The sequence below is a fragment of the Pocillopora verrucosa genome, chromosome 6, assembly GCF_036669915.1.
Source record: "Pocillopora verrucosa isolate sample1 chromosome 6, ASM3666991v2, whole genome shotgun sequence".
In the NCBI taxonomy this organism is placed as follows: Eukaryota; Metazoa; Cnidaria; class Anthozoa; order Scleractinia; family Pocilloporidae; genus Pocillopora; species Pocillopora verrucosa.
In genome coordinates this window covers 12885019-12898111 of record NC_089317.1, presented here as the reverse complement: position 1 = coordinate 12898111, position 13093 = coordinate 12885019, and the positions used below count along the sequence as shown (strand labels likewise).

Sequence of the window (13093 nt, the reverse complement as noted above, 5' to 3'; positions counted from 1 at the left end):
TGTAGGTCTTGGGATCGCGATCCTTTGATAAAGTGACCAGGGCTTCCATTATCCTCGGCACTTGCTCTAGCACGGCCCTCACCGCCGCCCAGCGACAGGACCATCTAGTGGTACTCAAAGATTTTAATGTAAGCGCAACATCCTCTTCATGAACTTTAATGTCCTTGAAGAACGCATAGCGCTTGGTACTCCCGTGTAAGAAATTGTAAAGACTCTGGATGGTACCGAGGGCATTACGGAGAGTCCCACTCATGTTCGCAGCGCCATCAAAGCATTCGGCAATAATGTTTTCAAACCTTAAATCCAGCTTATTTATGGCTGTTTTTGCGAGCTCGTACAGAACTTCCCCCTCCGTAGAAGTAGTGGCAAAGAAACCAACCAAATTTCTTTTGTCTCACCATTGATAACGTACCTGAGGCACAAGGATACCTCTTCGGTTCTACTGACGTCTGAAGTTTCATCCACGATGATTCCAAAGTAACCACTCTTCCTTACTTCTGTCGTGATTCTCTCAAGCACAAGGTCTGACACTATTGCAAGTAGCTCATTTTGGATGGTGGGTGATGTCCACTGAGCATGCAACTGGAGCTGCGCCTGGAGTTTTGACTGCAGCCATGGCAAGTCTTTGCATCGTAAATGGAGTAATTCGAGAAAGTTTCCTCTGTTTATATCTGACACTTCCCAGATATCGTTTCGACTTTCTTCATGGCCTCTACCAGCAATATTTTGCGTAGCAGTGAAAATCAAGCACTCGATTATCACTTGTAAATATTTCCTGTTAAATTTGACCTGCTCTTTATGCTCATTGCTTAGTTGCTGCAGAACAGATTCTTTCTTTCCATTGCTTTGAACTGCAGCCACTTGGTCATGCAACTTACATGATTCTCACTTTGGCTGTGTTTTGTTAACTTTGATGGCTTCTTCCAATTCTTGAAAACAAAAGATGCATCCTTTCTAAACTCTATGCCGGCAAAACATACACACACGTCTTTTCGACATCGTAACTAAGCCATGGATACTTTTCATACCAGTCAGGCTGGAATCGTCTAGTGAAAGACTCACTGCTGAACTTGGTGCCCGGATATTCGGGTAAAACAGGTTGTTTCGGTACCATTGTCGTCAACGTAGGTGATGTGGAGGACTCTGGCTTTAGTTCAGCAATCCCTCCGAGATCTGATTGAATGCCTTTATCTATCGGGGTACTAGGCTCGCTAGGTTCCTGGACGTCTCTCATTGACGCATCAGACTTAAGTGAATCTTGGTCGATTGATTCAGGATCTGGCTGGATATTTGCAACAGATTCGTACATTGATGAAATAGTACGTTGTTCACTCTCTGGACTGCATCCAACAAGCGGTGCCTCCTGTGTCTGACCTGGAGATTCGACTGCTGCACTGCTTTTAGAGATGAAACCACTTAATTTCAGCTGTGACGATTCTACCACTGGCAGACATTTCACTTTTCGGCCGCTGTGAACAATTCGGGAATGAGCTTCTACATAGTCGGGGTCGAATTCTTTCTCGCATTCTTCACATTTAACACGGTATCGATACGATCTTTTACGAGAATTCGACAAAGACATACTTCAATCCACCAGATTATAGGCACATGCACTCGAGAACTGACATAAATCAACATGGCCGTCAACTCATACGCAGTTCCAGTCGCAGCGCGGTCTTGATTATCACTCCCAGTCCCTCGGCAGAACTCATTGTTCTAACTCCGAATAATAACAGCCATCCCGTGAAGTAGCACAGAGATCAGTTAGAAGATTAGGCGAGTTGCGGGATGAAAAACAAATAAATCAAGATATTAAATAATAAAATATTTTTTTACTGTGTCTTTGCCCGAACGGTACACCAGTTTTGCCCGAATAATACCAATTTTTTTCCGACAGGGGGGGCTGCAACCCACCCAGCCCCCCCGCCCCGTACGCTGATGGGCACCGATATCGATCACGCGCGCGTTATGAAGCTGGATTCTTTTCCAAGGAAGTCAAGCGGATCACAAGAGAAATAATTGCGCAATCCAGACGCGCAAACTCAGTTAGTACATAGCAAGAAGTGCGTTAAAATCAAATCGAATCAATCTTTTAGAGGGTGAGAGAGGATGACCTCTATCTTGGTATCAGCTTCTTTGTGTACCTTCGAACCATGTAATCTCTAAGACTTTCAGTCTTGTGCCCGAAGTAAAATCAGCCGAGAAGCTACGGCACAAACACGAAGTGGAAACGACAACTAGCTCTGTTATGTATTACAGCTACGGTGTTGGTAAAGGTATGTCTAAAGTCAGAGGGGCGCCTTACATGAACTCTACCTACGAGACGGAATGTTAAGTGGAGGGATGCAGGGATGTAGGGTTTATGGGGAGACCAAGAGGGGAGGGGGATCCAAAAATTTCCAATTGTAGCATTTCATAAAAACTGCAAATGAAATCTACTCTTTATTTTGATTTTTAGAGACAGGTGTGTAATTCACTTACTTTGTTGTTGTTGTTGTCGTTTTTTTTTTTTTTTTTACAGAAAAAATTGGGAAATATGGGATAGATTAAAACATAAAAGCACCATTGAACTTTGGTGGTTAGCCTGAAAAAAGGGGTTTATATGCGGTTTTCGATATAATGTTTTTTATTAATTTAATAAACATTTATTGAAGAAACATTTGTACAGAACTAAACTTACATTACATTACTCTACTTACATTACTCGACATCACTCTACTTATTGCATTACTGTACTTATTGGATTAGTCACCAGTACTTATTTCTCTCTTTCTCTCTTATACTAACGGTCACTTACTAACAGTCACTCACAGCGTAATGTTACTTACATTGATTACTAAACAGAACGTGACTTACAATACATTACAATACAAATCTCGCAATTCGTTAATTAAGCTCACTTGCCTACTTATAATTACTTGAGTACTTTATAAAACGGCACCTTAGTTACTTTGTACGAAAACTACAAAGTAAATTTAGAGACAGTGCTGGTAGCAAAAAAAGATAGGATTTTGGGCTCTGATTTAGTGTCTGTTTCAATTGGCTAGTTAAATCGGAAAAAAGGCTTCGCGGGAAAATCTGTGACTTAGGGAAGAGCGCATTTCTCTATTTGCCATTGTAGTATAGCTTTTCCTTTAAATTCCTGCGTGTTTGGTTTCTTGTCTAAACATTTAGAAGTGTAAAAGTATTCTTTTAGAATAATGACGAAAAGATGTAGTCTGCGTCTTGGGTAATCGGTTAGGTGAGTTAAACGTGGGATGTCGTTAAAAGGTATTAGTTTATTTGAAAGTGTAATGTCAGTGTCCTTTTCCTGGTTGAACCATGATATAACTTTCGAGTAAAACGCTGTTGTTACTGTACAGTCTAGAAACGCATGTTCTGTAGAGTCTGGTCGGAGACAAAGAGTGCAGGCTTCATCCTCAACTAGTCTGAATTTGAAGAACTCCTTTTTGGTCATTATTGTTAAATGATAAAAATTACAATTATAGTTAATCTACAAGATCGTAAGGGTTTCCTGTATTGGTGTCGAAAAGAAAAGGAATGGAAATATTATATTATTTTAAGTCATTTAATGCAAATTATAAAAAGAGCAGGTTGATTATTTCTTACTCTTTCTTGGTGGTCTTATCTTAAAGGTTAAGTTTGGTCACGTTCTTCTTGTGAGTTTGGCCACGTTCTCTTAGTGAGTTTAATCACGTTTTCCTCGTTGTGATCGTGAGGCTGACATGGAACTCATGATAAGCCACGTTCTTAAATAAGTTAATTTGTTAGTGCAGGAGGAGTAAATCTCCCTGGTAATAGGTCGCGTTCAACACCTTCTTGTTCCCAGAGGTAATTTAAGGTGTAAACAGGTGATACCCCTCATGTTTCGCAACCAAAAGCAAATTTGGGCGCGGTACTTGTGAGCGCCTTTCTTCTTTAACTCTTGTGACCAAGATGTTGTTATATAACAATCTTTAAAGGTGCTTTCTCTTAAGATACCCTTTCAGGTATAAATAATGCTCGGAACCAAGGTTATTTGTAATTTTTATATTGTCGATCTGGTTTCTGTTCTGGCCAATATCAACCGTAAAGATATGAAAACTAAGGTAGAAATTGATTTTGTAACTGCGTAAACAACCCTAAGGTGCATACTTAGTATGTGGGAACTATAATACGTAGTCAAGTGTGATTTGTTAGTTGAGTTGGTACGATGACGACACAAGAAGATTGACGGCTTAGAAATGTCATCCGTAGGGTTCACTTTTATAAGCGGAGACTCTAGTTTTCCCTGATATATAGGAGTCAGTCGCCGTTGTAACAACTTGAGAAGAATCGAAATTAAAGAAGAATCAACCAAACCAACAACGAATGTTAGAGAATCTACTTCTAACATTATTATTCTGTACAGTAACCTGAACAAGAACTGTCTTAATTTATTATCCTTTGTGGATTTATATATGAACGAAAAACTTTCTCCCCAATCTGTGAAAAAATCAGGGAATTTGTTTTTACAGTTTATAATACCAGTCGGCTCGGTGATACAGTTTCCATTCAGAATTTTATAGTAGTTTTTGCAGCGTATTTCAGTTAAATTTAGGGTGGGAATCATTGAAGAAGATACTTTAGTTGTGTTTAACAATTCATGCAAGGGTACTTCCATTGTTGCAGCTTTCTGTTTTAAGTCCGATGGAATACGGGCAATTAATTGAACGTAATACAAAAACGTTTCTTTTGATTTCGTAAACGGAAACGTGGAACAAATATGTGAAACCGTTGCGGAAACACGACAGTTAACACGCGTTTCCGCTGTCGGTTCGGTGACGTTTATGTTATCATGTGCGGAAACATGAATTTCTTATAATTCCGTCGACGTAATCAGACCTAAACGTTCACGGAAATACAAGGTTACGTTGCGGAAACACGTTTTTCTCTTGTTTCCGTTGAAGTGATCAGACAGAATGTTGACGGAAATACTAGGTTACTTTTCGGAAACAGATTTTTCTCTTGTTTCTGCTGACGTATTCAGACCTAAAGGGGACTGAAACACTAGGTTTTGTTCCAGAAACACTTTTTTTCTTGTTTCTTCTATATATCGGACTCTTTCAGTACTCGTTATTCTTGATCTTCCTTTTCATTACAGGACAGGTAAATATGTTATGATCGTGCGGTTTTATACAACCTATACCAGACTTTTACCGTCCGTTTGCGAAATCTATGCTCCACCCTGTAAAATCACACAAATACAAGAGCTGTATTTTCTTCACAGCTTCAATCAATTTATTTTATTATTTTCTTCAACTGATCGACCGGTGACAATTAATTTTTTTTTATTATTTAAAAAGTACGTACATATTCGCTCGTTGTCCTCGTCATTTGAACATAACATGCCTGAAATTCCTTTCTTAAGAAATGAACATTGAAAAAAAACTTACAGCTGGTATGTATAAAATGTCAAATGTTCTGAAAATGTATTGAATTAGTCGCTGCGGGCAGCCCAACGAGGGCCGTTAGTTGGGTGAGGGCGTGGCGATTCATCCTCAGTCCAGTTCACCCGTGCACTTGTGCGACGTTGCTTCTCAGTTAGTCCGGCCAAATACGCCTCATCCAGTTTCACTTTAATATTCCTAAGTTTGCTCTTCTTCCATGAAAGCTTTCTGATCTTTCGTGGTTCTGGGCCACTCCTTGGTTCTACTTCTTCGTCTTCGTAGCTTTCCTCCGACGACATATAGTGTAACGCGTCTGGGGAAGACAGAATTTCTCGTGCTCTTTTCTTGTCTCCATCAGACAGCACTATCGAGTTGTCCAGACAAGACAGTCGTCGATAAAGTTTCTAAAGAGAATAAATGATCGGGCCAGGTGAGAATCTTGTCAGAGCACTATTGAGAAGTCAAATCATTGCTAAAGCTCCCATAACTGCCATTTCAGTAGCACTATTTTAAGGAAAAGCTCGATTATGAGGCTAAGCTAATGCTTGAAATAGACAAAAGACACGAAAATAAGCTGCCTCAAGCTCGAGAAGAAAGCCATATTGACATTGTAGTAGTTGAACATCAGCGGAGGATGTTATTAAGCAATTTAACACACACGCATAGTTGTTACCAAGAGAAAATAATAATATTATTGATCATATTTTCTCTTGTTATTATGGATTTGAGTGACGCGTCCTGAAACATTAGAGACAAAACAGTGATCAATTTGGTGTGAAATTTGATGTAAAATACGTACCCTCTTTAAACGATTGCTTCGCTTGATTTACCGTCGGTGCTTCTCAAAGCTGTTGTTTGTTTTCCTTGTTTTATCATCTCTTATGGATCTCCAATGCTGACGAACAGCAGCTAATTTAAAATGAATAGAGTATGTTAGTTGATGAGGTATGCTCTCGGTACGAATTGGTAGAAATCACTCCGAGAAAAAGTAGTAGCCGCCCAAATGTTATTTATTTAGCGACAGGAGCTTACAGCATTGGCAGTTTTCCATTCTCCTCACCAGTACTTTGGACAAGATTTTGTAGTCAATATTAAGTAGAGATATAGGGCGCCAGTTCTTCAATTCCGTTAAGTTCTCATGCCTTTTGGGATGAATGTTATTGTTCCTCGTTTCTGGGATATAGATAATGAACCTTTGCGGAAAGCCTCGTTATAAGAATTAAGAAGGTCTTACAAAGAAGATCAAAAAAAGTTTGGTAAAATTCCTTATTCTAGGAAGCTTTGTTCTCTACCGTTGAGTTGAGCAATGGTAAGATCTTCAATAAAGTCGTTAAACTTTTGCTCAGATGCATGGTTGTCCATGTTGCCATTTATTTTAGCAGTGTGCATTTTCCTGTAAGAAACTTCAATTTCCTCGTTGACCTATGCTGGGTTTTCTCTTCATTTTCTTGTTTCACTTCTCTGAGCAATTTTTTCTCCTAGTTTGTTTTTTCGAGATTATGGAAATATATTTGGTTGGCTTTTCTCCTTGTTCTACCCATTCATCTTTGACTTGAACATGGCCTCTTTACCTCTTATTTCATAGAGTCGTTTTAGTTCTTCTTTATCGGTTTCGAATTTTTCAAGAATATCCTGTTCGAAATAATCTCCATTACAAATTTTAAAGTCTATTTCTTGTAACTCTTTCTGAAGAGCCTCTTCCCTGTTTCTTAATTTACATCTTTTTCTTTTGAATATCCTATAGTTCTGCGCGTAACTCCATTTTGATTAATTCCCATAGAACTTCGGAGTATTTTCTTAATATTTGTGGATAGTAGAACGCGATCAGTTCTTTACAGTTATTGTCTTCCAACAGTGTGTTGTTAGATTTCCATAAACCTGGACCTCTATTGAACTCACTTTTAACACCGATACTTAAGAAGATCGCGCTATGGTCTGGCGCTGTCGAAGTACGAATTTCCGCTTGTCTAACATCGCAAATAAGCGAGCGCGGAATAAGAAAGTAGGCGATTTTAGGTTCAATGATTTTGATACTTAAGGAAAGGATTTAGACTTTGGATGCAGTTCACGATAAACATCAGTAAGGTTTAGTTCCTCAATGAGATCTACAAGTGTATTTCTACCGCTTGTAGCCTTCCACGGAAGGCCACCAAGTTTGTCAATTCGATTAAGAGTGATGTTCTAGTCACTGGAACATATGATCATATATGATGGAGTTCCTTTTACTATTACTGAAAAGCGTGCGTATGATTGCCATCAGGGCACTGACTGGCATGCAGATGATAAGTAACGAAGAAAAAATGCTTAGGTGACAAACACATAGTGTTTTTTTTTTTCTGTGGTTCTAAGAATAGCAGCAAATTATTGTTTCACGGTTAGAACTTTTTCAGAAGTCATGGATACGTGGGAATAAGATGGAAGGATTTTACTTGGGCAATCCCTCTAAGCTCACATAACTGCTGACATTTGTTTGTATCCCACGATACATTTCTTTTATTTTACACCAATTTTCTTTCCACGTATTTCAATGTGATTGTAGGTGGTGCGTAATTTATCTTCAGTTTGTATTTATATGTTTTAGTTCAATCTCTCTATCTGGAGGTTCATGTTCAGTGTCTGCATTCGGAAGGGTTCAGGTTTCCTCCACAGATAAAAAGGGGTTCTTCCTGACCGGCAGGAAAAAACACATACAGCTGTAAGACTAGTTTGACTGAATATAAGCTTCAGCAAAGTTCATAACTATTTAGCTTTTTTTTTTCCTTTTTTACCGAAGAAACGGTTGAAGAATATTTGTGAAAATCAAACCGCATAATAACACTTATACTTTGTACACAGCTGACTTTATATGGCATGAAGGTACTCAGCCAATTTTTCCTATTTTCTTATTATTTCAAACAACCGTTGTTCTCCAACCTTGCGAGCTCTCTGAGCAAAGAGATCAATCTCCTGAACGTTTGAGGAAAAGCACTCTAACAACCAATCAAACAATGACGACGCGTGCTTGACTACACTAGTAAATCCTCGACGTTTGCATACAACTGCTTGTCGTACATTTTCATGTTAATCAGCCTCTGTATAAAACAAGAAAATGTGGGGAAAATGTTAAACTGGATGGTTTCCACATTTACTTCATGAGAAGTAATTAACATAAGCTCAATATTAGAAGCAGGTAAAGTATACTATTGACAGCTGTAAAGCATTTGATATGCTGTTTCACTTCAACTTTACTGTGAATTATTTAAAATCATGTAATCCGTTTTTATTCAATCAGCATAAACGGTTGTTATCTGAAATTTTTGATGTGCTTATTTTAAGGGACTCAATGGAGAATAACACCCGAGAGAGAGAATTTTCAACAATTCCTGTCGTTGAACCTCGGTGACACGAAAGAAAAGAAACAGAAACAGGTATTATATCAATAAGTAGAGATCAGTAGGTGCTCTTCGAACATCTGAATTAATCATTGTTAATTTGGAGAGAGCACGCAGCTAAACTTTCATTCTCTCTTGCATGAAAGGAAAGACAAAGGTTGTTATGTTCACCACAAGTCTCACCTTGTGCAGGGTTTCCATGTCTTTCAGCTGATTTCTTAAATCAGTGAATGTTGGTCTCACATCCGGGTCATTTTTCCAGCAGCTGATCATGATCTGGCACCTGAAATTGATATATATCTTTAATAAGACCACCATTTAATGGGGGATAGCTGCCCAGGATTCTTATGGTACGGATCAAGCAGAAAACAGGAAAGAAAGCTTACAACTTATCATCCACGTGTTGTGGTTTGAGCATTCTGTATCCCTGCTGGAGTAAGTTTGCAATTTTACTTCCATCCATTCGTAGATAAGGCAAACTTCCTGAAAAAGAATTACTTGAGAATCATACTGTTCTTGGGAGCAAAATTCGACACTCTGCCTCCTGTTTCATTTGGAAAAGAATAGATTTGCGTAGAAAAGATCAACTCACTTTGTCTATCTAGATAGATTGTATTGATTAATTTCTCAAAATAATTTGAATAATTTAACAAAACAATCTATGATTAAAGCATCATCAAAGAGTCAACAAATTTCACAAGACGTTATCTATGGTGAAAATCTCGTAAAGAACAACTCCATAGCTCCAACTGCGAATAGGCGAAGCAAATGTACGTAAGGTGGATGATTGCAGACATCAAAATTATATGACACAGCTAAGATTTTTTTTGGAAAAATCATGCAACTCCTAGCCTATATTTAATTATTTAGATTTCTTGGAAAAAAATTAAGAGAATTCATCATCAAGGGAAACGATGAGATGTACTTACACGTCACTTTTGGTGGTATATTTACTATACAACAAGGCCTCATAAGCTGTCCACTTCAGTGGAAGACGACCCTAAAGATTTCAGCAGAAGTTGATGTTATAATCTTTGGTATATTGAGAATTTATGACGGAAAACATGAATATGTCAACTTCGCCACCACAAAGACTGTGGAAAAAAGTTATACTGAATATCATGTAACCAAATACCCCCTCATCTTTCTATAACCTTTGTTTTCCTTTCATATATATTTTCCTGCCCCACATCTCTGGCCATCCCAAAATCAAGTTTAATTTTGCCCTACCAATACACTATGGGTTGCAAGGTCTCGGTGGATGATTTAGAAAATAACTAACAATACAGAAGTGAAAATAAGTAAACAGGGGAAAAAGAACTGGGAAAAAGGTTCAGATAGTGGAATGGAAATATCTAGCAAACATAAAGTCATGCATGTTCCTAATTTTCTCGGTGGTAAAAAGTGTTGTCACTACAACGTTTGCAGCAGGGAAACAAACTTCTTTATTGATTCAAAACGTAGACATTTTACTGAACGGTCTCATTACGATGATAAAAGAATTCATGCATATTGTGGGCGGTTTTTGGAACCCATTCCTCTTCCGTTATGGTACTAAATTGGTATCGGTTGCGTTTATAGGGGTTAACATGTTAAAATAAGTTCAATGTCCTTGTTGGTCTACACAGTACAAACCCGGAGAGCTTTCTTTAGATCATCTTTGAAATAGTACATGAAAATCAACAACCGAAATGATGTGAGGGGAAACAAAAACAGTTTAAGTCGAGGATAAGGTAACCTGCCATGATGCACAAGGATTGCCGAACCTAACTTAAGAAAAGAAAAGAAATAGGTGATAACGTAAAAAATAGAGGGCTGCCCTGCAGGCGTTACGCATACATTCGCACCTTTCACGCATAATCGTTTAAAGAGATGAAATATATCAAAAAATAATCTTACCAAGACGCTACGCCTTAAAGGGATATATAATAATGAAATTTGACTGTTATTTTTTTTCTTGTTTCTTTTTTTATTTAACTCACAAATTGTGAAGACAGGTAACTCATTCCATCGGTAATTTGCCAAGCAAATTTCATGAGCTGCTGTGACGTCAGATTTGTTTGTGGTTTGAAATCCGGGTCTTGGTAGTAAGTGTCATTTAGTCCACGGTTCTTTCTCAGGTAACCCAGCAGATCCCCAAAAGGCGCATATTTAATTAAAACCCACAGCGGCTCTGCAGAAATTAAGCAAGCTAAATTAAGAGACACAGTCACAACGCTTTAGGATTAAGAAAAACGGCTGGACCAATATAGACCAATTGCAGCCTATCAGTAAGCGATAGAACTTGTGCAGGAGACTGGTCAGTTCAGTCGTAAACATTGTCTCTACTTGCTCGATTCCTCTTTGTTAACCCAGAGAAAAAAAATTAGTGCGGTCAACTATGCTTACAGATTTTTTTGTACTCGAATGTATTCCCATAATGGCTCAACACCAATAAAAATGTCCCAAAAACTTGAAGCAAAATTATCACTGACTAGATAGTCTTACGGAGTTTATCATAAGGAAAATGCGTATGGCAAAATTAAACAGTCACAACCAAAGCATACCTGACTCAGTAACGCATCCCAGAAGTTTGATCACGTAAGGATGCGGTTTCAACTGTTTCATTATTTCAATTTCTTTCCTCAAACCTCCTCTGCCGGATTAAATTTAGTAGCATTAGCTAGGGAGTTAAAAGTAGAGTGTAACCTGAAAATGACATGCAAAGCGCTTGAGAAACAACAAAAGTTCTGAAAACTTCAGTTCTTCTTCTTTCAGTTCCATTTCCAGAATGACTGTGAGCTGAGGAGATTGAGTGAGTTTTCTTGAACCGGGCTGACTTGGTTCGATATCTTCTACTCCTATTTCATTCTATTAAACGGATATACCAGTTAGGATCTTCACAACTAAACCTGTAATAAATTTCGATAAAAAGTCATGCCTGGTGATAAAAATAGTTAACCTATTTTCGCTCTAGACGGTGGCCTTTACGTTTGCAACCTTTCAAGCTTAGAAGTTGAACTACTTCTAAAGAATAGCTCGGATTCTTGTAAAGAAATCAAAAGACTTTGTGAATTTGAAGACTGGATAGCGTTCACTGATTCAGGAGATCGAAAGGTAAAGTTTTTCTGTCCTTCTGAGAAAAAAGTTTAAACCTTGATGGGCTCTGGTCGAAAGGAACAAGTGATAGAACGGATGAAACGTGTTATTTTACGCAAGTTCATGGCATCTCTTCTACGGAGAAGACTCATTTTCGCTTGGACTTCTAAGGTACGCTTACAGTAGAAGTCTCTAATAACCTAAAGTAGCTAAACAAATGAACATTCTTTTCTGATCATTTCATTGGAACCAATCGCAATGGACGCATTTTAAAACAAAAAATAAAACCAATACATTGTGCTAGAGGACTCTTCACACGTTTGTTGTCTTTTTGACGGTCTTCTTTCCAACCTCTTGACCGGCCAAGTGGTTGAAAAGGAATGTTTCAATTTTGCGCACAGGCAAATAGAATTAGAAGTTTATGTGCAGACGAGTTGTAACTTACTTAAACAACCTGGAAATCACTTAGAAATCACTTATTTCAGAATTGAGAAAAACGAGTTCTTATTGTATTAATCTTCGACTTGATTTTCGAGTTTACACTTTATATGCCTTTTTAGCCAAAACTAGGCTCGAAAAGTAATGATTAACTCACCGAATTAATTATTAACAGTCGTTTAACTAACAACTGACAAATGGCCCAAAATCTTGGTGAGAACTGATAATTGGTCAAAATTTAGCTGAAAACTGACATTTGTACCCCTCGTCATCCAGACCCTCTGTTAGAGCATCCTCAATTAGACTAGACACAGAAATAAAGGTTATGTATGCATAGATGTATGTATTCGAGCTACCGTGAACGGCTTAATTTTCCGTGTTTTATCGCGCTCTAAAGGATGGCGCTTCTTGGGGACCAAATATGCGATCAGTATTTTCTTTTGGCTAGAGAAATCGGATGAACAATACTTTGCGACTCTCAATCTGTTCGAGTTAAGCACACGACGGACCTTACTGCGATGCGAGAATATCGCACGATCCTCTCGGAGTGGTGTAACATCTTTCAGGGCTTCTTTTATGTTTTATAAGCGAAGCTCTTCGAACTCTTCAAACGGCCCAAAATCTGTTGTGTCTAATGGCTCATATTTCCTTAAACGTCCAGATGCCGCGGCGACATTCTTTAGACGAGGATATCATTGAGAACAGTTCGCACTCCTGCCTTCCTGCTTTTTCATGCTAACTGGGTTCTCGAAATCCTCCCAAGATTCTTTCTTTGTTGAGAATCTTCTCTTTTTATCC

At 38.3% G+C, this 13093-nt stretch overlaps 1 protein-coding gene and 1 pseudogene across 1 annotated transcript; both read right to left on the bottom strand.

Annotated features, from left to right (window-relative positions):
* Positions 1–5458: 5458 nt before the first annotated feature.
* Positions 5459–6770, bottom strand: LOC136281872 (uncharacterized; annotated as a pseudogene).
* A 1614-nt stretch (positions 6771–8384) lies between these two features.
* Positions 8385–9751, bottom strand: LOC136276936 (tyrosine-protein kinase receptor Tie-1-like). The gene is made up of 4 exons (XM_066168466.1): positions 9705–9751; positions 9166–9258; positions 8963–9062; positions 8385–8479 (listed from the first exon to the last, which is right to left on the bottom strand). Exons 1-4 carry the CDS (start codon positions 9749–9751, stop codon positions 8414–8416), a joined length of 306 nt encoding a protein of 101 aa, XP_066024563.1. The 3' UTR covers positions 8385–8413.
* Between the last annotated feature and the right edge of the window lie 3342 nt (positions 9752–13093).

Bases quoted from the DNA above. Each gene is read 5' to 3' on its own strand.
- LOC136276936 (XM_066168466.1), bottom strand. From the start codon at position 9,751: ATGAGGCCTTGTTGTATAGTAAATATACCACCAAAAGTGACGTGTAA. The intron at 9,063-9,165 runs GTAAGCTTTCTT...TATCAATTTCAG, and splicing joins CAACACGTGGATGATAAGTT to GTGCCAGATCATGATCAGCT. The intron at 8,480-8,962 runs GTGAGACTTGTG...TGTTTTATACAG, and splicing joins ACATGGAAACCCTGCACAAG to AGGCTGATTAACATGAAAAT.